This window comes from Poecilia reticulata, chromosome 8, assembly GCF_904066995.2.
Source record: "Poecilia reticulata chromosome 8, P_reticulata-male-v2, whole genome shotgun sequence".
NCBI lineage: Eukaryota > Metazoa > Chordata > Actinopteri > Cyprinodontiformes > Poeciliidae > Poecilia > Poecilia reticulata.
This window is the reverse complement of record NC_088837.1, coordinates 23,715,941-23,741,356: the sequence shown is the minus strand read 5'-3', so window position 1 is coordinate 23,741,356 and position 25,416 is coordinate 23,715,941. Positions and strand designations below refer to the sequence as shown.

At 36.5% G+C, this 25,416-nt stretch overlaps 1 protein-coding gene across 1 annotated transcript in view; it reads left to right on the top strand.

Moving 5' to 3' along the window:
• Positions 1 to 2,752: 2,752 nt before the first annotated feature.
• Positions 2,753 to 25,416, top strand: part of mybpc2a (myosin binding protein Ca) — a 70,223-nt gene continuing 47,559 nt past the window's right edge. The window contains exon 1 of the mRNA XM_081610278.1: positions 2,753 to 2,857. Within this exon, the coding sequence (XP_081466404.1) occupies positions 2,836 to 2,857 (22 nt within the window). The 5' untranslated portion in view covers positions 2,753 to 2,835. The remainder of the gene's footprint in view (positions 2,858 to 25,416) is intronic.

The window sequence follows — 25,416 nt, the reverse complement described above, 5'->3', positions numbered from 1 at the left end:
GGTTGTTCAACAATAATTCAATGGCATTCTTGTTGAGTATTAATTACCCAATCGATGTAAAAATAATCACAGTACAATATTTGTGATTTTTTAAAAATTCTGCACTGAAAAATTTGCGTCCGTGTGCTAATGTCTAGCCTTTGGGGCATTATAGACCCTTTTCACATGATGTCACACAACATCTATTTTGACTCGATCCAGTGTATCTTTAGTTCTGGTGTGTGTAGTTAACGCTGTTTCTGGACTCTAAAGCTGCTGCCACAAATACGATTTAAAGATATATCACTATTTGCAAATAATTTTTCTTCCTCAGCATCATCTAAACTGGACAAATTCCTCGCTGATTGACACCAGTTTGACTACGAAGGTACGTGTTTTGGTTTTTTCTAACTGTTAGTTGATATGCTAGGCTAGCAATAGTAATTTGTTAGCCGGCTAACATTACCTAGCTTTCCTGTTTTGGAAATAGAACGTATTTAGACTCTAATCTTAATCACATTTTTATAGTATAGACTGGGGTTGAAACCCGTCATGTAAAATGCGTGATCATATTAAACCCTCCTCATTTACGCTAGTTTCACCACCCGCTAAGCAGCGACATTACCTGCAGCCACAAGTCCAAAACTTAAGTTATGCCAAACACCCGCTGCTCCACCACGTCCTGAGAAGTTAAACTCCTGTTACGATCAAGACATGAGGAGGAAGACGCTGTTTTAGATATAGATGTAGATATTAACGTTTCATTGGAGAAATGTGATGAGCTACTGTATTTCATTACTGTGTTCATTTACTTCGCATTTCTCCAATGTTAGGATTAGAATGTTAAGTTTCTTATACTTTGTTTTCCTGTGGTTGTAGACTTGGCAGTAAAAAATTGATAACATAGGAATAATAACTTTATATCCCTTTTAACAGGTTACACTTGATTCTGCTGTGGAAACGAAGTGCATGACGTTTGTGCTCAGCTGGGAAAACCCTGTGGATCACATGGTGGGACTTCTGCTTCAAACTGCTCACTACAGTATAGCATCGTCTCTGTCATCCACCAGTTCACTGCAGACTGGCACCAGTTCACTGCAGACTGGCCCCAGTTCACTGCAGACTGGCACCAGTTCACTGCAGACTGGCACCAGTTCACTGCAGACTGGCACCAGTTCACTGCAGACTGGCACCAGTTCACTGCAGACTGGCCCCAGTTCACTGCAGACTGGCCCCAGGTCACTGCAGACTGGCCCCAGTTCACTGCAGACTGGCCCCAGGTCACTGCAGACTGCCATTCGCCAAGGACCCAACATGTTTGTCTTCTTAAGTTGTAAACTCTGAGTACATACTGTTGAAATAAAACTGATATGCCTTTTGTAAATACATTTTCTCTATCAATTACTTCAATTGTTAACTGTGGTAATTATGTTTGTGTAATGTAGTAACCATGCAGTGTTTAATTATTAAATAGATGTTTTAAAGAAACAGCCACAAACCTTATGTCTTTGTTCCACAATGGCAGCTTTAATTTGAGCATTTCCTCTCCTCCACAAACTTTGTTGCCAGATGTGTAAAATTTACAAAAAGAAGCAATTTAAATGTAAAAGTTGCACATATGTAGATTACTCAAGAGAAGCTATTTACAATAGTTTTTACAGAACTCTACACATCAATTCATTTATTAATAGATATAGATATTAATTACTGAATAGATACACAAAAATGTCATTTCTAACACAGCTGCTAGCAGTAGTGAGTGATCATCCAAGAAGTGTGACTTGCAGGAGCAGGGAGGCTCTGTACTGGTTTCTCCTTTTAAATCAAGAGGCCCATGATACTTTGACTAGGCAGCAGATGTCCCACAGCTGATTGACTGAACCTGCCATGGACAGAGGAACAGGACCATCCCAGATATGATGGGTTGTTAGGTCGGCTACTGTTGAGAAAGATGGACAACAAAACAAAAGGAGAAATTATGAATCACATCAAAATATGTAAATTATTTGGCAGATGGCGCTTAAATCAATATTTGAAATGCTTTTCTAAACAACAGTGTTGGAAGATGTCAGTGATTTTAGAGAAACTTAGCACAGCCAGGCAACGGTGTACGTGTATGTTTCCTAACTGTGGCTAAAGCTGCTGCTAGCTGGTTTACTCTCCGATCAGAGGCTGTTTATTATAGAGAGAATGGTGGATTGACAATGAGTAATAACGGCTAACACTTAAATACTGTTTTATTAAAGTTAATACAGAAAGCGAACCTCTAATCGTTACAGCACTGACAATCAGCGATGTATATATTTTCCCCAACTGTGGCTAAAGCTGCTGCTAGCTGGTTTACTGTCCGATGGGAGGCTGTTTATTATACAGAGAATGGTGGATTGACAATGAGTAATAACGGCTATCTAACACTTAAATGCTGTTGTTATTAATCTTACCTTTTATTATATCCTTAAGATTATGAGTATCCGTGAATTTTTCAGTCAGGTTTCCCGAGGCAAAATCACACCAGAAGTAAAGATACACCTCTTCGAGTTATGGCGGCCATTGTCTGACGTCACTGTGAAGAGGGTCTATCGGCTGGCAGCGTTCTCCTTAACGGCTCTGAAATTGTTTCCCTGAAACTTTCCCCCCCTCTCGGTGTCTTCATCCTCCGGCCTCCTTAAAGCCTCGCAGCTCCTGCCAAGGTTTCAAGTGACCGCCATTCTGTCGCTCTCCTGCTTTCTAGTTCCTCCCGGGGGAGGATGGCGGCGGGCGGGCGGGGAGCGGGCTCTTAAAATGAGGGCAGGAAGAGACGCGCCGGCAGTTCCACTGGGAAGCAGGAAGGAGGAATCCCGTTGAACAGACACAGACATGCCTGAGCCGAAGAAGACAGGTAAGACAGTCCAGGCGGGAAACCCTCACTGCACTGCAAAAACACAAAATATTAACAAGTAATTTTAGCCTAAATTCTTTTGCAAATGTCTTAGTACACATGAAATAACTAACAAGTAACTTTTCAGCAAGATGTTGGAACTCTTTTAGTAAATACTACCTTATTATGGATGGGAAAGTGCTATTCACTAGTAGATTAAAACATGGGGAAATGTCTTGTTAAAAGTTAAATAATTGTATTAGATCGTTTTCCACTCCATAAACACACAATTTAACAGAGTATTTTTGGTCTGGTTTCTTGGAAAGATATCTAGGTTTTGTCTTATTTCAAGTGTACTAGCATAGAAGTAACTTTTTTCAGTGAGAAATATTGGCATGTTTAAGTAAATAATTTAACATTATGAAAATGTTTTAGTTCCACTGGTGGATTGTCACTTATAACGCAGGAAAAATGTCTTGTTACAAGTGAAATAAAACTTGTAGCAAGTGGAACTAGTATCTTTTCCACTGAAAAAACCCACAAAATTCCTAAATATTGTTGAAAAATTATGATCCACTTTGCTTGTAATGGGGAATAATGAATTAAATAATCTGCCAATGGATCTAGTACTTTTTATATCAATAATAATGAATTGCTGATTTAAAACAAGCTCCCATATCTTGCTGAGAAGTCACTTGTAAGTTAGTTTTGTCTTATTAAGTGTACTGAGTTATTTGCACTAGAAACTAGACCAAAATTACTTGGTAAGATTTTGAGTTTTTGCAGTGTAGACCAAAGAAAATGCCTAATGTTGAATAAAAGTGGCTGTTTTTGCAGTAATACACACAGCATGTTGGCTTCTAGTTGTAACTAAAACTGAATATGGTCAAAGTTCATGATTTTTTGGGGGGGAAAAAATACTTTCAGGATTATTTTTACTCATAAAAATACTCCTTAAAGTATTTAGGAAATAATGCAGTATGACTGCATTAATTAGAGCGGAAGTATCTCAGTAAAACGAGAACATAAACAGAAATGTGTCGGTTTTAATCACTAAAATTTCTAATTCTTTAGGATTAAACGTAAAGATATTTGCTGGTAACTGCGTCTAACAGATGCACTTTTGGTGTCTGGTTTGTATTTTTTAGACGTTTTTATTGTGACAAACTTGCAGTTTGAGAGAGAATAATCACCTGCAGTTAAAGCTCATTAAGAAGAAGAAAGTAGAAATATGACTGGGCAACAATCTGTGAAGTTTTAGAGTAAAAACAGTTTAATTAAAACCTTTTCAGACTCAATATTTCAAGAGTCAAGTCCAGATTTCACAGCAGATTTTCTCCAGCAATAAATTCCACTGTTAGGTTCAGTTTTAGCAGTAAATCTTCATTTTATAGCACACAAGAATTGTTAAAAGTTCGTTTTTTCTACTTTATGCATTCTGTTCAAATGTAGACTAAACAAAAACATTTAAAATTAATCCATCTGATCAACTCTGAGCTAATTTAAGATAGAAGCATGTTTTCTTTTTCTGCTCAGGGATAAATAGATTTTAAATGTCTTTCAACAACAAAGAAAATGTGAAGTTAAAGCTGTAAATCACTGAATTTTCTCCACAATTTGAACAGCTGTGTCTGAACTGTTTAAGCACTCAATGATTTTGAGTTTTTTAATTTATTTGAATCTGAACACTAATAAACAAAACATTCAATATTTTAATCAAACAACATAAGTATATTTAAATCCTTTTAGCTCTGAAACACCTAAAACGTAAAATTTTCTAAATTTTCAACATAGTTTTTTATTCGGCACCGATCAATGAAACCTGGGTCAGTCAGTCTTCAGTCAAATTGATATTGTAAAACTGCCATAGTTCCCTTAAGCTAATGGTTAATAGCCGTTTGAAGTATCTGCAAATAAGACTTTTGCAACAGTTTTGGTCGACTTTGCTTTAAAACATTGTTTTAATTGGGGAACATTTGAGATTTTTCAAGCTGCTTTAGGTCAGGTTCATTATGTGTTGGTTTTAGGATAATTCTGCCACTTCATGTTGTCAAACAGGTTCTGTTTAAGTGATTTGAAGTGTGGGTTGTGAAATTAAACTAAAATGTGGTTTGTTAATGAAACACGGCAGGACTGTATTTTCAGATTGGTATTGCTTTATTTCCTTAATACATTAAATTAAATAATAATTTCAAAACTGCTTAATGTAATGATGATGTCCAACTTTTGCCACGTGGCCTGAAATTGTCAAAAGTAGTCAAATAAAGAAAAAAAAAATCTAAAATCAGCTTTTTTTTTGTTTGGTATTTTTGTTGGAAAAGAACGTTACTCATTGTACATACAAAAATTAAAACGTATTTTGCCCGTCTAGTTTTAAAATTCATTTGTGCAAACAGTTTTAAGGACAGGATTTGGGTCACTTTGTTTCAAAATGTCTGCTGTGTTGAGCCAAGTTTAATAAACTAAATAAATAAAAGCTTATTTTGGTTCAACAAAGTCGACTTTTCAGTAAAAGTCTCTTAATTGAGGTGGTACTATTTATTATAAAAGTTTGTTTGTAAAAATATCAATACTTTATGTTGAACTTGCAATTTTCCATTGTAAGAAAATTATTTTGGTAACAACTTCACCTTGATTCAAAATAAAAAATCTCCATCTATATCAACCACCAGGCCAAATTGAACTGTAGTTGGGGCAATCGGTCCAAAGGCCACAAATAGCCAAAGGGACACCCTGGCCATTAAGAATAAAAACTTAAATAACATTCAGCAGACACCCTTGCATCAGCATTAACGATAAGCTCTTAATCACACTATAAATTTACAGTTTATTCCAGTAATGTATCGCCTTACAAAAATTGCGGCGTAACCTCCAATTGCAGTGAAACTTTAACCAACCACAAGACACCATTCCTAAAATTCAACCCTGCCGAGGCCGCGGTGTTTTTATCTGTCATTGGTGGAGAGATAATTACAAAAGCTCTATTTCAAACTCCATAAATGCACAAATGCTGACAATTTCTAGTTTTCTTTTTACCCAAACTTGGAGACAAAAACATTTAAAATTAATCCATCTGATCAACTCTGAGCTAATTTATCTTAAGATAGAAGCATGTTTTCTTTTTCTGCTCAGGGAGTAATAGTAGATTTTAAATGTCTTTCAACAACAAAGAAAATGTGAAGTTAAAGCTGTAAATCACTGAATTTTCCCCACAATTTGAACAGCTGTGTCTGAACTGTTTAAGCACTCAATGATTTTGAGTTTTTTAATTTATTTGAATCTGAGCACTAATAAACAAAACATTTTATATATATATATATATATATATATATATATATATATATATATATATATATATATATATATATATATATATATATAATTCAGTCTTTGAATGCTATTGGAAAGGAAATTTGTATATTAAGCGCCCCCACAGGCTCACAAACTATTACAACTTGGAAAACCTTAGAGTAAGATATCCACTGCACCAAATGAATCAAAAAATACTAAGTGGGTAAAAATATTTCGGTGATCAAGTTTACATAACTTTTTTTATTTTGCAATACTTGTAAAAATTTAAAATACATTATGTTTTATTAGGTCTAGACAATAAATCAATAATATATATCCCGATAGACACACGATAAATACCAGTAGATAATAAGTCAAATTGAATTTTAGCCGCTAAGAGCAGTTGGTGGAATAGACTCACTCACTCTTTGGTTACCTAGCAACTCGCTCACTCTTTGGTTACCTAGCAACAGTCTGTTGAGTAACTTGCCCAGCAGCCGTTTAAAGTTCCTCACAGTTATGAGTTATGAGGATAACTGCTAAAAATAAAAAATGACATGGAGTGAAAACTGTGGATAAAACAGGAACGGTCATGTCAGCAGTTTGGCAGCATTTCAGATAGTTGAAGCAAAAAACTAATCAATAATTAGCGATATTGACATAAATGAAATGCGTATATTGTGATATTATTTAGTTTTGCTTTGGGATCAATAAAGTAGTTTTGAATTTGAATACGATTTTCAGCCGTATATATTTATTTTACATAAATATATTTAATATACAATATTATTAAATAATTTAATATTGAAACATATTCATGAAACCTCAAAAAACAACAAAATCTTTTCTTTTTAAAATCTGATTTTCATAATGAGAGCCGTCTAACAGGTTTATTGTTATTTTTTATGTCTCTGTTGGGTCATCCAGAGTATTGAAGCAGGGAAATGATTTGTCAGACTGGCCTCCGCCAAGTCGGGTGCGACTACGCGGCATCACGTCTTTGTTCCGCTGACACTTTATCCGTCTGACCCGGCCTGCTCTCTGTCGGTTACACCGTCTGTCCGGCTGCCATCCATCTGCACCATTTTCACCGTCTCGCTCATTATTATGTAAAGAAAACTGGGATTTAATGGTTTTAGATGTTCCAGCTCTGACCAAGCTAACGAGGGTAAACAAGTTGTGTCCAAAGCGGGGTCCGAGGTCCATTTGGGATCGCTGGACTGAAGTTCTGCGGCCCTTCAGCTGCAGAAATTTAAAATACATTATGTTTTAAGTTTGTATCAAGGCTGATACAAACTTGGACAGGTGGAGACTTTTTATTTATAATCGGGTAAAATTATTAGTAACATAACTTTCTTACAATGAAAATGTTAATATTACAATGGAATACTAGGTCCATTCAAAAGATTATTATAATAAAATTGCGAGAATAAAATAATTTAAAAAAATCACAAGAATAAACTTGCACGAGAATCAAACTGAAATAATACGAAAATATTCATATTCTCAGAACAACATCAAAATATTTCCAGAATAAAGTCATACTTGTGAAACTTTATTCTCAAAATATTATAACTTTATACTCTTAGAAGTTTATTCTCCTAATATTATAACTGTTACAACTTTTCATATTTTTATTTTTTGTAATTTTTTTAGCATGGCCCTAAAACTCCTTCGTTTAATAAACACAAAGTATTCATCTTCCATAGCCAAGCTTTCATAGAAAGTTGAACCACATCAATCTAGAGACTTTTAGTGAAATGTCAATTTTGTTGCACCAAAATCAGCATTTTAAAATTTATTAAACTCGGCTAAATGTTAGCAAGGGATTTGAAAGAAAGTGAAAAATCCTGTTATTGTAACTGAGAATAAATTTGCTTAATAAAGCCCAAAATAATTGGAAAACTAGATGTTTTTTTTTTTATTTTGTACAGAATATCAAACTGGAAGTATCACATTTTAAATAATTAAAACAACCAAAAACAATAAATAAAAAGGAAATAAAAACACAAACAAATGAAACCATAAATAAACTGGATTATTTAGTCTGTAAACAAAATTCAGTCAAAAACAATTGAACATTTTAATTTATCATGTGATTCATTTAATAATTGATTAATGTGACAGACTTAAAACTGACCAACATCCCATTCCTACAAAACAAAACTGTATTTTCTTGATTTTAATTATTTTTATGTTCTACATTTTGGCCCATGTGACAAAAAGTTTGGACAAACCAAAGAAGGCGTTTTCCTGAAATATTGGAGTCCATATTTAGAGATGCATGTGAGCGTTGATGCGTGATGAAATGTGTCGATTTGATATGTCTTCCCTGCAGAGACCTCTAAGCCTTTTCCATTTCTATTTCTCTATCATGCAGTAATTTCATCCCTGCATTTTATTATATCCTACAAATGACTCATCCTGACATCATTCATATTATATTCCCAACACCACATTATCAGGCTCCTCTTTTTTCCTTCCTATCCACCCATCCTCACATTGCTGCCCTCGTCTTGAACTCAACCGTACTGTCTTAGCTTCAAAGCCCCCTCTGTCCCTGTCGATCAGCTGGTCACTTTAATGCGACTCCTCCCGCCGCGGCGTCTTGCTCTCTGCGGGGAAAAGCTTCCCGAGTCTCGACGGAGCACGCATCCCAATAAACAGCAACAAGAATAGTTCCCAAATGTAAGGGCGACGGCCGCAGAACCGTTGATATATCATCATCATGTAGTAGACGATGGACTTGACTCAGCTGGACTAATTAAGGAATTTGACAAGTACATCAAACAGGCAGAATCAGCAGAAAACTGTGGATCAAATTCACATTATGCATGTTTTTGAGCTTCCATTTGGGTCTCAACTGCTTTTAAAAACAGAAACACCCAGATGGTTTTTGGCAACAAGATAATGTTTGATAGAGTCTGGGAAATGAGACGTTTCACAAACCTCCAGAATGTAATGTCACAAATCATCAGGCACTGCCCGTTACCTAGCAACCTCGGCCGAATTCCGCCCGTTACCTAGCAACCTTGGCCGAATTCTGCCCGTTACCTAGCAACCAAAGAAGAGTTCCAATACATTTGGTCAGCTGGTTTTCTAATTCGCAATTCAAAAAAACTTCATTAATCCCAAAGGGAAAAATTCTTCAAAGAGTTATATGGTGATGGCTGTTTTCTCGCTGTATGCGCTGTACAATAAGTGCTGGAAAAGAAGAAGTGTTTTGTTGTTGACTTACCATCCAGAAACCACTTGCTTCATTCTTATTGGTTGTGCAGGAGGCTCATTCAACTGTGTTTATACTCATTGAAATGGTCAAATTTGTTACTGAGCACCTGCAGAACGCGAATCAGGAAGTGATTCTTTGGAACAGACCTTTAACTCTGGTGCCAATTGAGCCTGATTATCTACAGTAAGGCAAACAGTTTACTGTACAGGTACAGCGATGCTTTGTGGGTATAGAATAATGTGAGGAGTACCAACAATTAGGCTCTCAAAACAATTCATATATGTGAATTTCATATTTTTTTCTGCATACTTCATTGTATATTTGCCACCTGCTCAATTCAGGTTTTACATTTTTTCTTTTAAAAAAGAGAGAATGAATAATATTCATGCTCAAAATAAGGGCATGAATACAAACGTCTATAGCAGTTGATTACCAAAACTTCAGCACAGATTTTGAAGTTTATTCAACTAAAAGTTTACAAAACAGCCAAGTAAGTTAGCATTTTGGAACTAATTTGGAAAAAATTCATTTAGAAGAAGCTAAGTGTGCTAAACATTTTCACAATTGACAATTGCTAAATGAAAAATTAGCTCAGCTATTAGCGCTTTAGCAGATTAGCAGAAGTATTCCCACCACTGCAAATATGGCACACAATTCATAACTCAGTGGGCAGGCGAGATAAAAGCAGTGACAGTATTGTCATGTTTTAAGTTTATAATAATAAATGTTTATATGGTTCTTTATTCAGTGAATAAGGAGGAAATCAGAAGAAATCCTAACAAACTGGCACTGCACACAGGAATTTAAAAGCCTGTTTTAAATTCAAAACAATGCTGAATTTGTATTGTGACAAAAACTATAATTCAAAACAATAAAATTAACTAAAATGACAAAATGAGCTTTCATACCTCAATAATCAATTGAACCAATACTACAGGTCTTTGTGTAGCTCTGTTGCTAAATTAATGGTCAGTTTGGAGTGGTAGACAATTACGCAGAAATTGGTGTCTTTCTGTTTTTGTTTGGTAATCAAACTGCTGGAAATTGAGCAGTGAGATATACTTCCAATTTATTTAGATTTTTGAAATTAAAATGTAGAAATAAGAGTTTGAATATAAACTGGACTAGTTCGGCCTTCATGTCTGCGTTCTGTTTCTTCCCAGACGTAAAAATAAACAAAGTTCAGTTACTTCCAAAGGGATCGTATTCCTAAAGTGACTCCACTGATGGGGAGCCAATCTGCATAATCTGGCTATGGAGGGAGTCTACAAGTGAGAATGATCCTCTGTCATAAAGCACGGAGGTGGAGGTGTAATCATATGGAGCTGCTTGGGTGTTAAATAACATTTGTAGACATATTTTCAGAGAGGCAATGAGATGAGTCACCCTCTCCACAAGTCTGGCAGAAGACGCTTCATTCCTGGAGAAGAAGATAAATATAAAGAGCCTGACTCAGACTGATGCTAATTTTCTTTAAATGGTTGGTTGTTGTGGCTGCACTGTGGAGCAGTTGGTAGAGCTGTTGCCTTGCAGCAAGAAGGTTCTGGGTTCGATTCCCGGCCCCGGTCTTTCTGCATGGAGTTGGCATGTTCTCCCTGTGCATGGTGGGTTTTCTCCAGGTACTCCGGTTTCTTCCCACAGTCCAAAAACATGACTGTCAGGTTAATTGTCCTCTCCAAATTGTCCCTAGGTGTGAGTGTGTGTGTGCATGGTTGTGTGTCTCTGTGTTGCCCTGCGACAGACTGGCGACCTGTCCAGGGTGACCCCGCCTCTTGCCCGAAACGTTAGCTGGAGATGGGCACCAGCAACCCTCCGGACCCCACTGAGGGACAAGGGTGCAAGAAAATGGATGGATGGATGGTTGGTTGTTATCTGTACAGTAAGACATCAGCCCTGTTTAGATTTAGTTCACTTTAATTGAACTCTGATCCGCCTACAAACCTCAGTCTGTTTTCGGTTGAAGTGAACTCTTTGAATGCATATGTGAACGCCAAGCGGACTGGAGACCGCTCCAATAGCAGGAAGTGGACTACAGACCAGGGCATTCTGGGTAAATACAACCAAAACAAACATAGGAGGCTAGCATTAGCAGGAGAAATAGCTAATGGTGTTTTACCAAAGACAAAAGAAAAATCCTGCAACCGCTAAAATCTGATCCCACTATATTTTTGTTAACATTTTGTGAAGAAGGAAGTTGCGTTCAGTGTCTTCTTCAGGGGTTTTTGTCGTTTCCTTCAGCATTTCTTGGTACAGCGCCCCCACGGGTGGGGAGGGGAACAGCTTTTTCCAAACTGTTTGGTTTGTTTGTCTTGATGCAGTGTAAAAGTGATGGGCAGCTGCTGAAAATGTATCAAAATGTAATTTAAATCCCCAGTTGAACCAAGTCTTCAGCAGGCGTGAAAACGGCCTTCATGCCCAGTGTCTGTGTTGGATCCAAAACTTCTGCCCTCGAAGTGAGGAGACAAATAATATTCTCAGTATGTCTTGATAAATAAAGCCCTGGCAGCTGGAGCGGTTAACATGACCTCTGCTTTTCATGCAGACTCAGGCAGACTGATGACAGACAAACTGGTCGACTAAGTGGAGCTACGTGAACAAATGAAAGCTGCTGTCCTCGCTGGTGTGCATTTACAAGAAACTGTAGCCTCATTACTTACTCGGTACTCTTTGAACTGGACGTGAATTTGACAACTAACTGCAGCTGGTAAAGGTTTTCTAACACTAACATGAATAACAGTCCTTTAACGCTAGAACTGTTCTTCAGGTGACAGAAGACCGACTTTGTAACTGTGTTTATGTGACTCTGAAGGTTCGGGTCAGAGGTCATCACAACACCTAGATTTCAGGCCTGATGTTTAGTTTCTGGCTGTAATAACTGGCACTGTGCATTGACCCTACATCGCTCCTCTTTAGGTCCAAAGATAATAACTTCACTTTTGTTTTTGTTCAGCTGGAGAAAGTTTTGGCAGATCCACACATTTACCTGCTCAGCATCTGTTCAGTGATTGGATGGGTTTGGAGTCACCTGGTGACATCATAATGTAGAGCTGTGTATCATCTGCTTAGTTACGGTAGCTAATCTGATTTCTTGTTGTTACCTGAGCTAGCGGGAGCATGTAGATATTAAAAGTGATCTATTGTGCTTCCATGATAGATAAATAGATACAAAACATGATAATTAAATTTTTGGCACAGAATCTGATCTTAGATAATCAGATTTTAGTGTGGTCAGTTCAGAATGAGCGTTTTTAGGGCCTCTTGTTGTTTTAAATTCTAATAAGCTGCTGCTGGCCACGCCCCCAACGTGAAAATAGCTGCAAACAAATGCGTATTTGTAGACCTGTACATCTTTGAAAAGCCAAAGTAGAGCCTCCTACACAACCATCACGAATGCATAAAGTAGTTTCTGAGTTCCTGACATTTGTCTTTTCCAGCAGCCATTTTACAATGCATACACAGGTAAAACCAGCTGGCCAAACGTGCTGGAGCTCCGCTTTGGTTGCCAGGTAACAGGCGGAACTCTGCTGGGGTTGCTAGGTAACCGGGCAGTGACTGCTGATTTGTGATGTTACATTTAGAAGGGGTTTTGAAACGGCTCATTTTCCAGAACATTAACTTAAAACCGCTGCGTGTTTTTTTTAAGCGCCTTAGGCAGTTTTTAGAAGCAGTTGAGACCCAAATAGATGTATAAAAAGGGCAAAATGTAATTTTTTCATAGCACATCCCCTATAAATATTTTTAGTGCCTGGTAAACGTCAGATCATTTTAAAAAGTGGACGAGGTTGTACTTTTTTCCCTATGACGTCCGAACAGTACATAAAAAAAGGAGTTACCTATGCCTGCCACAACAGCACACTTTGCTGGATGATAAATTGTCCCAGAAGTTATTGCGATAAACAATAATATTGTTTTGAAGTAATATAATGGAACATTTCCTCAAAGATCAATAAACTATAAATGCTAATGAACGTTTAACAATGAAACTGGAAGATATTTTAAATATCCAAACTGAAGAGCAGGAAGAAAGAGAGAGAAACGACAAAGTATTGAGCTTGTTTTAATTGATCATGTGATTGATTTATTGATTATTGCGACAGGTCTGGGGACTCCAGCGTCTTTATCTACATTTATTCAGTGATCTGGCCTGAATAAATTAAATGAACCCGTTCCCCTCTGGGCTTACAGTCGGCGGCGAAGGCCTTGATGGGGCAATCGCTGGTTGCTGAGTCGAGCTCTTCGGACATGGGAAGATAGTTTGAAAACATCTCTGGGGTGTTGTACTGAGGCGTTGGATTTCAGGCAGCGGCTTGAGGAATGCTGGGCATCGAAGGTCCATCTTTTCTTTCTGCAGAGCGACAGTTGTTGAGTGAAAGGTTAAACCCTCCAGATGGGCTGCAGAAAAAAGGAAAGCAAACATCATGCCCTCTCACACTCCGCCCTAATCACCCCACCAAAAAAAAAAAAAACGTATCACAACTGGCTCAGTGTTGCGTTACCTCATACTGTGGCCGTCATCGAGTTCCCGCAGGTATGCGCCCGCTGCGTGATGAATTACAGACAGATGCACAGCCAAGCAACTGCGCCACGCGCTCCCGAGAAGACGGACTAAAAAGTTGACAGATGCGCCATTACCGAAGACTTTGAACACGGGCCGAGCGGACGATGCACACCCAGAATTGATTTCTGCTCCCTGAATCTTCCTCAGAGAAGGCTTGGCCTAATTAGAGAACAATGTGTCGACAGCAGGAGACAAAGGGAAAGCAGAGCAGGACTGCAGCTTGACGTGCCGTTTAAAGCCTGAACAAGGCAATATTTCAACCATTTGGTTACATTTTCAGAATATTTTGGAGCTTCGTAATCAAATTTAGCATTTTTTTCCGACAAAAGATGAAGACTTCACAAGAGGAATCCAAACAAGTCCTAATTCATTTCATCATCACTGATAAACATGTCTGTTATGTTCCCTCTGCATGGTTGGAAGTCTAAAGCACAAACGCAGGACGGTCTGCACCTTTAAATGTTATTAAACATATAATACCAGCTAAATATTACAAAGCAATAACGAAAAGTTCTGACATGTTGATTATCTTCTCTGTTCAGTAGCTGTTGTTTTAGTTCGGCAAAAAATAAAAGATTTTCCAGCAATGTCATTCCATAGCAGCTCAGTCAGAGGAAAGTCTGGGTTTTGACTAGGTCACTCTGGAAGTTTGCTTATTTATTCACGCAAAATCAATAAATATCCACATTTCCTGCAAACTCTCACCTGCAGGTGGCAGTATCTCTCATTTCTACCAAACTGTGGTCTCAGATTTTCTTGATTTTAAGTTATAGTCCGTGATAAATGTAACAAAAAGTCAAATACTGAAAAATTTCCTGAAAATATAAAATCGTTAGCAACACAAAATCTGTGAGTTTGATTTTAAAAAATCTCAAAAACATTTGTGGAATCATGCGGGACCGATCAAATTGAACAATTATTGGGTATTAATTAATTTTAAGAACTGATTTTGTTTCTTGAAATTTCACTCACAGTTTTTCACAATTGTTTAAATTAATAGAAAATCCACAGATCCTCACATATTTTAACACTAATGCATAGTTATGAATTTAGTGCAAATTTTTTTAGCAAATTTTTTTTTTTAAATGGTTAAAAAAAAAAAAAAACGTTTTAAGCGATCTTACTTCTTCTGCACTGGTAAGTAGTAATAGTCCATGATCTGTAACAAAAATCAAGCTTTTTATGTTCTTCAGAGATTTTTTATTTTTTTTTAATTATTGTTTTGTAATTTTTTTTAATGTTTACATTTTGGACTGGGTTTAATGAGGAAAAATATTGCAAAAATCCTTGGCAGTATCTTTAAAGTATCACCAGAAAATCAGATTTTGATGACAAAAAAATCAAAAATTAAAGTTACTCAGAGATAACATCATCGGTCCTCTGCATTTCCAGCCTGATCTATAAATATAGAGAACTTTTTCTTTTAAATAATGAAATCTAATTCTTGAAAACTGCCTTTTAAAACTTCCTTAGTGCCTTTTATTTAAACTGGAACAGAGCAAATACTTTTAAAAATCCAAAAGTGGGTCAAAACTTGCTTTAAAATAAAACCAGGAATGTTTTTAAACTTTATTTAGTCATTTATCATTACTGAAATGGTGAAACATTTTCCTTCTGATGCACGTTTTCACCTCTGAAGCCTTTAAAAGCTTCGCAGAACAGCTTATTTTCTCTAAATGACTGTAATTATCTCTCATAAAGTAATTAAAAACAGTTTAATCCACACATGAAAGGACAAACAGCCTTGTTTTGCAAGGCGTGTTCACCTTACGCAGACTGAGAAAGGTTCATTAGGAGAAAGGATCTTCTTAAATATTAACGGCTGAAGCACAGCAGCCAGAAACAAAAAGTAGGTCAACCAAATTTACACAGACCTCCCCTAGCTCGAATCCTCCCGTTGCAAACTGAGCGCTCTTATTTCCTGCAGAATAACCTGCTTTCTGAGATCTTTAATTACCAGCACAGAGGAATTTTCTGCATGCTTTTGGTTCTTGGATGAAGCTTTAAAGATCTAATTTTCTCCTCCCTTTGCAACGTGATCTCATTTAAAGGTGACCTAATTTAGAATGTGACAGATTTTACGGTTTGTAGCTGCAATGCTGGATAATTTTACTCTTTGATGTTTTCTTTTTTTTTTTTTATGAATTTATCCGTTTCACTCTTCTTTTTGCGAGAAATACATCTCTGTCTGGGTCATAATAAAACGCCCTCCAGCCAGTAAATACCACTGATGTTCATCCAGAAATGCTCAGTTTTGTGAATAACCAGCGTTCTGCAACATATATTTTAATTTTGCTCTTGGTATCAGTTCAGGATAGTGGAAGCAGTTTGGATGAAGGTGATCTGGATGAAAGATGAGGGAGTGAGCTGCTTTTATAGTGGGACAAAGAAAATCAATAAGATATATATATATATATATATATGCAATAGATGCATGATCAATATAAATAAATGTTTAATAAAATATTGCTGCTCAACTTTTCACTGCTGGCTGAAAGAAATGTTGGTGGAATCAACTGGCTCACTCACTCTTTGGTTACCTAGCAACTCACTCATTCTTTGGTTACCTAGCAACTCACTCATTCTTTGGTTGCCTAGCAGCAGCCTGTTAAGTAACTTGCACAGCAGCGGTTTAAGGTTTCTCCTCTGTGCCTCATAACTGCTAGAAAATAACAATGTGGATAAAAGAGGAAAAGCTCCCACCACCAGTTTGTCTGTATTCCAGACATTTAAAACAAAAAAACCGAATCAATAATTATCTGTTGACTGATATGAAACGATGGTATCATGATAAGTTTTTCAGCCCTAAGTGGGATTCAAGGGTTTCCAGTAAAATAGGAGCCTAATCTGGAGCAACTCAGTTATCCAACATTGTATTTTTACATTTAAGTTTTATTTTTTAGACTAGTAAATCTCGTCCAATCGGTAAAAATTAGCTTGAGGCATTTTAAGTTAGTGCAGTAGAAACGAGCTCCACTTCTCCATCTTCTGCCATGCCACACAAAAACAAATTTAAGTGGAATTTCATGTGATATTTCATCAACAAAGTGTGTCGAATAATTATAAAGTGGAAGACTTTATAATTATGTTAAAGTTTTTATTTTTACTTTTTAATTTCTTTTTATTTCTCTCATTGTTTTATTTTTTTAAATCTCTTTCTCTTTCTCACTATTCAATGTCACATGCTGTTTTTATTTTAATTATGTAAAGCACTTTGAAATGCCTTGCTGCTGAAATGTGCTATACAAATAAAATTTGATTGATTGATTGATTGACAAATGTAATTCTTACAGCTGTTAAAATTAAATAAAAAGGTTTTTCTAGAAAGGTTTTTCTAATTCCGATTTCGTCAGAAAAATGTGAATTTGTTCACACATTTATACTATAAAGCACACATGGTAACAGGAGCGCTCAGTTTTATTGACACAGCTGTTGAGTGGCATGACCGCGCTGTACTGTGAAGGGCAGAAGGTTGTATTAACAAAGCACGAGTGACGGGAACATGTTACTACGACCCGGTGTTGGGTTCTGGTGAAGCGGAGGCGCTCGTCCCAGAATGTCCAGCAGTTAACACGTTAGCTTTAAGCCTCGGCTTAAAATTGTAGACACTTTTAAATTGTCTGGTGTATTCAGCATCCCTTTAACCTTAAACTGTACTGGAAATAAAACCGGGTAATGCTCGGTTTCCCAGTCATTTTCTGCCTCATCTGCGGCTAAAAAACAATGTGTGTATATTTTTAAATATAAAAATTGATGCTGCTTAAGTTACCAAAATAGTACAAATTAGCTTGAATGATTAATGTTTTCATGAGAAGCTGAATATATATTTTTTTCTGATTCAATACATGCAAGTTGACATTTTGGAGAGCATTACACTGAAAAAATAATCTGTAATTTTTTACGGTATTGTTTATTTTACGGTTACAAATGGTGCCTTTTCTTTACTTCACAAGGAAAGGTTTTAAAAACAATGTTTTCCCTAAAAAAACATTTGTTAAGGAAAAAACAACCTTCACAAAGAATTTACAAATGTAAAAAGTACAAACTACTGTTTTCCCGATTAATTTATTTATGACTACTTCATGTCAAACCAACAAAGTTGAACTATAAATTGTTTTATAGTTTATGGATTTTTCCTGTGACAGTTGAACCGACAACCAAATCTGTTTGTCTCTCAAGATCCTATCAAACAAACATTTAAAATGACCATTTTTAGCTTTGTTCATTGAGGAAGGAAAATCATTTTAATCAGCCAAATGTTAGTTTGGTTGAACTGTTTTTCAGTGTAGCTGCTGAAACAAGCAGAGAAAGACAAGAAAATGTCAGAAGAGATTAACGCGGCGCGAGGTTAGCCTTCAAACGCGAGTCGGCAGGAGAAACGGAGATGAAGAGAGCGCTCTGAAATGAACCAGCTTGTTTTCTGAATTATTAACAGTTGTGTTTGTTTGTTTTTTAATGTACCGCCACAGAACAAAAAACAAAATCATAAAGCCTCTAGTTCTAAATAAAGTATATAATATTAAAGCTTTTACTTTAATAAGTTTCTCAGTTTAAAAACAACAGAGACACAGACAGCTAACGGACGCTAACAGAAGCTAATGGTGGCAACTACAATGTAAACAGTTTTACGTTTTCACATACGTTGATGTTTTATGTGGTTTATGTTAACATAATTTATTTTAGGATCCAGCAAAACTCCACAGTTGATTTGCTAAAGAAACTATGTGTCTGAAACGATACAGTAAAAAGCTAACTAAAGCTAACCGTAGCATTACCTACAATACTTTTCTTTTACTTTTTCATCATATTTTTCAGATGTTTTCATATCAAAATTATCTCTAGTTTGAATCTGGTGACGCTTGTTTTAGGAATCAGCAGATTAATTGCTAAAGAAACCCGATACGAAGGTTTAAGCTAACAGAAGCTAACAGCAGCATTACCTAGAACATAAACTGTTCTACTTTTTCCATTTGATTGATGTTTATGTGGTTCATATCAAAATGATCTCTAGTTTGAATCTGGTGTTTGTTTTTGGAATCATTTAATTGCTAAAGAAATTAAAAGTGAAAGGAAGCTAACGGATGCTAATGGAGGCTAACCGTATTAATCTAATCTAAACTGTTGGCACTAATCTAAACTGTGTTGTTCTGATTATTGTTAACAGTGGAAAGATTTCACACCAAACTTCTGAAGCTAGTTTGTATGAAAATATAACATTTTATTACATTTTCCACAGCAATTTTTAACACATTTCAAGAGTGAAAGTGATAACTAAACTAGATCTTTCCTGTTTCCCCTCAAATGTATTATTTTGATTAGTCTTAAGGCTCCCAAATAGATAAGAAAAATAATATTCCTCTTGACTTTTGTGAATTAAATGGAATATTTTTAGACTTTAATCCAGTCCAGTTTACATGGTTTAAAAACTTCCTTTATTTTGTTTTCTTGAGTTTGGTCCATTAATGATAAGTAGATTATTTTAATTTGTATTCTTTGATAATTGGTTAGATCTTAATGTGAAATATTTTAGTATTAATAATGACGATTTATAAAAAAAATACTGTGTTGTGTTACTGATAAATTCTGAGACTGGTTGGTTTATGGGAATTCAAACCATTTAAAGTAACTGAGTTATTTATGTAGAAACTCTTAGATACAGTAAAATACCTTCTGCTAACTAAGCTTTTTTCAAATCTTAACTTTAGTTTTATTTTATAGCCATCTGTTTGAATATATACCACAGATGAGCTTTGGAGAGTAAAAACTGGTTTTAAATGTTGGATACATGTTGAATTATTTGTACTCCGGTTTGGTATTGATATTTATAAGGTCATCAGAAACTGAGCACAATAATGTCAACAACCGTTCCACATTATTAAGTATAGTTTATAGAGAATATATTTCATCTACGTTGAGTTTTGCTCTCCTTTCTCCCCTTTAAAAAAGCCTGGAATCAGATTAAAGTAGGACAGAGAAGCAGTGGGATAAAAACTGCTGAGAATGAGGATTTGCATTAAGCAGAAAGGAAGATATATTATCCATTTAACAGATACCTGGAAGACAGGGAAACAGATGACTGCTGAGTAAAGTTATTTAGGCCAAAGCATGAAGGCCGGACGGTAATGAGGGCGAAGATAGATCTGCAGCTGCGGCTTATGTTTAGCGTTAGCATGTTAGCGGGGAGGGATTAGGGGGTCATAGTGGTTCCAGTAGTGGACTAACAGCCTCTTACTGAGAAAAGCCGGATCGGATGATGGTGGGTGAAGGAGGGCGAATAGAGGAGAATCACAACATTTAGTGGCTCTGATTTTATCAGCCTTGAACTGAAGGAGTTTCACACCTGATAGATTCGGTTCTACTGGAGAACAAAGTTGCTACATTTGTTCGATTTTCAGCTGCTGCAGTTCGTCAAACTGTCGAACAAACCAAACCCTTAAAAAACCTGTTCCCCTCCTCGCCTGTGGGGGCGCTGCACCAAGAACCACTGAAGGAAACAACTCAAAAACCTTCTGAGGAAGACACTGAACGCAGCTTTTTCCCTCACAAAATGTAAACAAAAATGGAGTCCAGAGTGCTGTAGTCCACTTCCTGCTTTTGGGGCGGACTCTGGTCCGCTTGGCGTTCACATGGGCCGATCAACTGAACCAAAACCGAGGCTTAAAGGCGAACTAGAGTTCGCATTTTTCAACGAACGAACTGAACTTTCTAGACAAGCAAATTAGAGTTTGATTAAATTCAAATTCAAAAATACTTTATTGATCCCAAAGGGAATTTAAATGTTATTGTAACTCATATTAATTCAAATTGGATTATTTTAGATTGTGATGGCTGCTGGTAGAAAATGTCTCCTGTAGCAGTCCGTATTACAGTGAATTTGAATAAGCCTCTGACTAAAGACACATACAACTTTATACAAAAACATATCTTATAAAGTAAAAAGAGTTCAATTTAATCTGATTTTATCCAATTTTTCCATTTATATTGTTTCTATATATTTTATATTGAGTGTATTTTGTTACTGTGCAGTAAATTTCTCCACTTTGAAGTCAATAAGAAACTTTTCTACTAAATAAAATGACAGTAAAGTTACATGTTTTTGTAGAACCATTTCAATTATCCGTTTTAATCGTACTAACGTTGCTAAATCAGCGTTGTTAGAAATATTTTAAAGGTTTTTCTTTGCTTCTTTTTGTAATTAAGTGATTTGCTGTGGTGCTTCTGGCACTGATTACCTCGTATTATACAGAGTAACTCTGCCACTGAGTTGTTTGCATTCTTGAGCGGCTGATCGAGCTTTTCAAAGCCGGCTAATGCCACGAATAAGACCCCAAATCCCCGTACGATTTGAGCAGAAGATGTTTGGGGTGCAGGTCAGGAGCAGAATGGAGAGCAGGAATCCCTCAGTCAGCACAACGACAGAGACGGAAATAACGACCAGAACTCGGCTAAGAAAACCCAGATTTACTTCCACCGACTCTCGGCTCCCCTTGTTAAGCTGCATTAGCTTCCAACCTCAACAACACGCAAATAATTCGTCATAAATGATCGCAGAGTGTCGAGATGTGAAACTTTCTGGTTGTAAAATGCGTGTGCGACTCAGTGGGTCGTTGTCTTGCAACCGGAAGGTTGTTGGTTCGATTCCAGCTTCTTCCTCCTGTCAGTGTGTCACTTAATCACAAGTTGTCTATTTATAGTTTTTATGTGACTTTATGAAAGACTTGATTATTGTCATCTGATAATCCAAAACCCATGAAAACTCTACATTTATAACACAAATGTAATATTTTGTAAATCTTCTTTTGTTGATTTTCTTCTCACTATATGAATAAATTCCCCCAGGAAATTTACTTATTTCTGTTTTTTTATAATGTCGATTGTTAAAAAAGACTTTAAAAAAATAATAAGTTCTTATGAGACTTTGCTCTGTGTAACTGGCAGCCATATTGACAGGCAGTTGCCATGACAACAATAAATAAGCTATAAGCTTAGAGCTAGCTAACTATTACTTCTTTCCTTCATTTCTTTTTGCTTTTTCTTTCTTCCTTCCTTTATCCCTCCCTCCTTTCATCCTTCCTTCCTTCTTTCCATTCTTTTCTCCCTTCCTTCTTTTTCTTCCTTTATTCATTCCTCCCTTCCATCATCTCTTCCTTTCCTCCCTGCCTTCTTTCCTTCCTTCCTTTCCTGAAGTTTAACCCTCGTCAGTCCAGTGATATTATTAACGTAGATCTTTTAAATAGATCCTGAAAGCTAAGCTTCGGTTTTCCTGGCAGACATAAATTTATTCCTGGTCTTCGTTCCTCCGGCTGCTAAAGCAACCCAGATTTCTGCGATCCTGGAACTTTGATGTTCTTTATCCCATCAAAAGCTCATTTGTCTCGAGGCCGAGCCTTTCTGTGAAATTTAAAGCTCAATTATTCCTCATGATCTCTGTAAAAAAAAAACTCACTTATATTTATCTCAGCCTCGCTGTTTCCTTAAAGCTCGTCCGGATCGCGCGCCGTTCGCTTGTTAAAACCCAATATTCCCTTTTTCCAGAAGCGAACCCTGCAGAAATGAAGGAGAGTTAGGCGACTGTTTGTTAAAACTCTGGTTTCATGCACTGGTTGGATTTCTTTACCCAGAGATTTTGCCTTAAAGTGAAAACTCATCCACTTTTAAAAATGACCTTTACCAGGTACTGAAAATATTTAAAGGCGACCTGCTATGCAAAATTCATGTTATGCACATTTTTATTCTTGCATTTTGGTTTCTATTGCTTCTAAAAACAATCCAAGCACTTAAAAAAAAACACTGGACTGGTTTATGGCAACAATTTCATGTTTTTTAGTGTCTAGAAAAATGACACAACTGTTAGGGAAAAAGGAGTAAATTTCCACCAAAAAACTCGGACATGTCTTAGTTTGAAAAGTCGAAACGTTATGCAAAAATGTCAGTAATTTTTAGATTGATCTCGGACATTTTCTAGAGAAAACTCAGAAGTTTCTGAGTTTCAAAAGTTAGCTAAAACTTTCTCCTACAACTTTTTGTTTTTCAAGAAAATTTCAAAGTTTGATCTCACAATTTCTGAGGTTTTTTTTGGTGGAAATTTCCTCTTTTTTTTTTGTTTCCCATCTACGCCATTGCATAAATCGGCAGGCCCTCGCCCCCACCTAGCAACCCAGAAGCTCTCACTGTTACCTAGCAACCCCAGCCAAGCCCAGGCCCGTTACCTAGCAACGTAAGTTCCAGCTCGTTTGTTTGGCTGGTTTTGCCTAAAACGGTTCATTCTGAACTGAAATCTTGTTTACCTGAGATTGATTTGTTTTTTTGTATCGCCTACGGACCCGTCCTAACCTGTACAGGTCATCTTTAACGTGTCACCATGGCAACTCTTTGTTTTCCTACACAGATTAATTTAAGTTTTGATTATTAAACGATACCATGTTTTCACCTGAAGGAGATTTAAATGGCTTAAGAAGCTGGTAAACACCAAACCCTGTTGTAATCATGCACCGACGCATGCAAATTATAATAGGGTGCACTTTCTTTCTCCCCATGTCTGCGTTTTATATAACTAAACTGATAAGTGCCCATAGTTATGTGTAGGAATGATTAGCTATTGATGGCAATAATTACTGGGGTCTCTTGAGGATTCAGATCACAAGATGTTGCTCTTCAAACAGTTCACTGAGTCCCAGCGTTTTAATGTGACTGCGCAAAAATTAGTGCTGCTGCTGCTATATGATATGAAATAATGAGGATGTACTAATTAATTTGCATAATTGTTGTTTAATTGCAGAAGCCCAGAGCGAAAAGGCTGCAGCAGCCCCTGCTGGTAAGAGTCTAAGTGGCACCTAATCTGAGCCCTCAGGGGAATCCACAGAAACTCAACCTGCACTGCAAAAACACTAAATCCTACCAAGTATGTTGGTCCAGTTTCCAGTGCAAATGTTTTACTGCACTGGAAATAAGACAAAACTAACTTGCAAGCAACTTTTCAGCAACAAAGCAGCTTCTTTTAAATCAATAAATCCTTAATATTGATTAAAAAATATTGGCATGGTTTCAAGTTTACACATAAACATAGCAAAAGTCATAATGATATTCAGATGTTTGGTTTTTATATTTAAAATAATGTTTTTGTTGATTTTATTTTTTGTGGATTCAGTGTCACATTAGAGCTGGTGAAGTGCAACAATAAACTTAGATTAGTTGGTTTATTAGAGATAAACCATAATCAAAAAATAAAAATGCATCACCAAAACGTCATACAGTAATTTAATGTGTTTAAAGGCCTCTAAGCTTAAAAATATCTAATAATTTACTTTAAGTGAAATAATCTGCTAGTGGATTTGCTACTTACTTTTATTCATATTAAGGAATTATTGACTAAAAAAGTCAAAAAGTTGCTGAAGTTACTTGTAAGTTGGTTTTGTATGAGTGTATTAGGGCCGTTATAGATAGAAAAATGAGTACATTTCCGCCAAATTCTGAGTTAATTGTCAGAAATTTTCTAGAAAAATAAGTAAAAAAATGTCAACTTTTTTCTCAAAAATTTTAAGACGAAGCTAAAATTTTCTGATTTCACTTTACAAACTAAGAAATTTCCAAGTTGTTTTTTTTCTTTCTTAAAAACGTCTCAGATTCTCACAATATGAGTTTTTCTCACGACGTTTTCAAACCTTCAGTCTCAGAAATTTCCAAGTTTTTACAAAAAAAATGTAAGCTAGAAATCTCACGGGGTTTTTTCCTTGCAAATGTTTCACTTTACAAACTGAGAAATGTTCGTTTTTTCTTGAAAATTTTGAGATTACTTTCAAAATTTCAGGTTTTTTTCTACCTTATTTTCAAACTTAGGAATTTCCATGTTTTTTTTTTGTTTTTCCTAGAAATTTTCTGAAATGAATCTAAAAGATTTTTTGGCAGAAACGTACTGCTCCTCTACTACTTCATCTATAACGGCCCTAATGCACCACTGCAGTTTAGTTTTATTTCAAGTGCTAAGATATTTGCACTAGAAATTAGACAAAAATATTTGGCTGTTTTTGCAGTGTAGCTGACGCTTTGCTCAGATTGACTTCTCCAGAATCGTGTCTGATTGACGTTCCTGCTGTTCTTCCTTTCAGACAAAAAGGGTAAGAGAAACCCACCACATCCTTCCCAGTCGTTCCTATAATCATCACCACCATCGGTGTTTCTTTCATTCAGAGAAGCCAGCGGAGGAGGACGGTAAGGCTGAGTGATGAAACAAACACAGAAGCTGTGATCTTCTGTGGGTGATGGGCCTGAGTGTGGAGGTGCATGACTCCCACGGCGTCGCTGCTGGATGGAGCTGGATGCCGTTTCACCGTCTCTGTGGCTTTTATTCACTTTTAGCTCCGTGATTTAAACCCAGCTGGTGGAATCCGGAGCGAAGCAGGAGCCGTTTATTCACTCTGCATGCATCCATGTGTGACTTTTGGTATTTCGGTGCCGCTTTACGTCACGCAACGCAGATTATTTCCTCACTCTTACTGTAGTTGT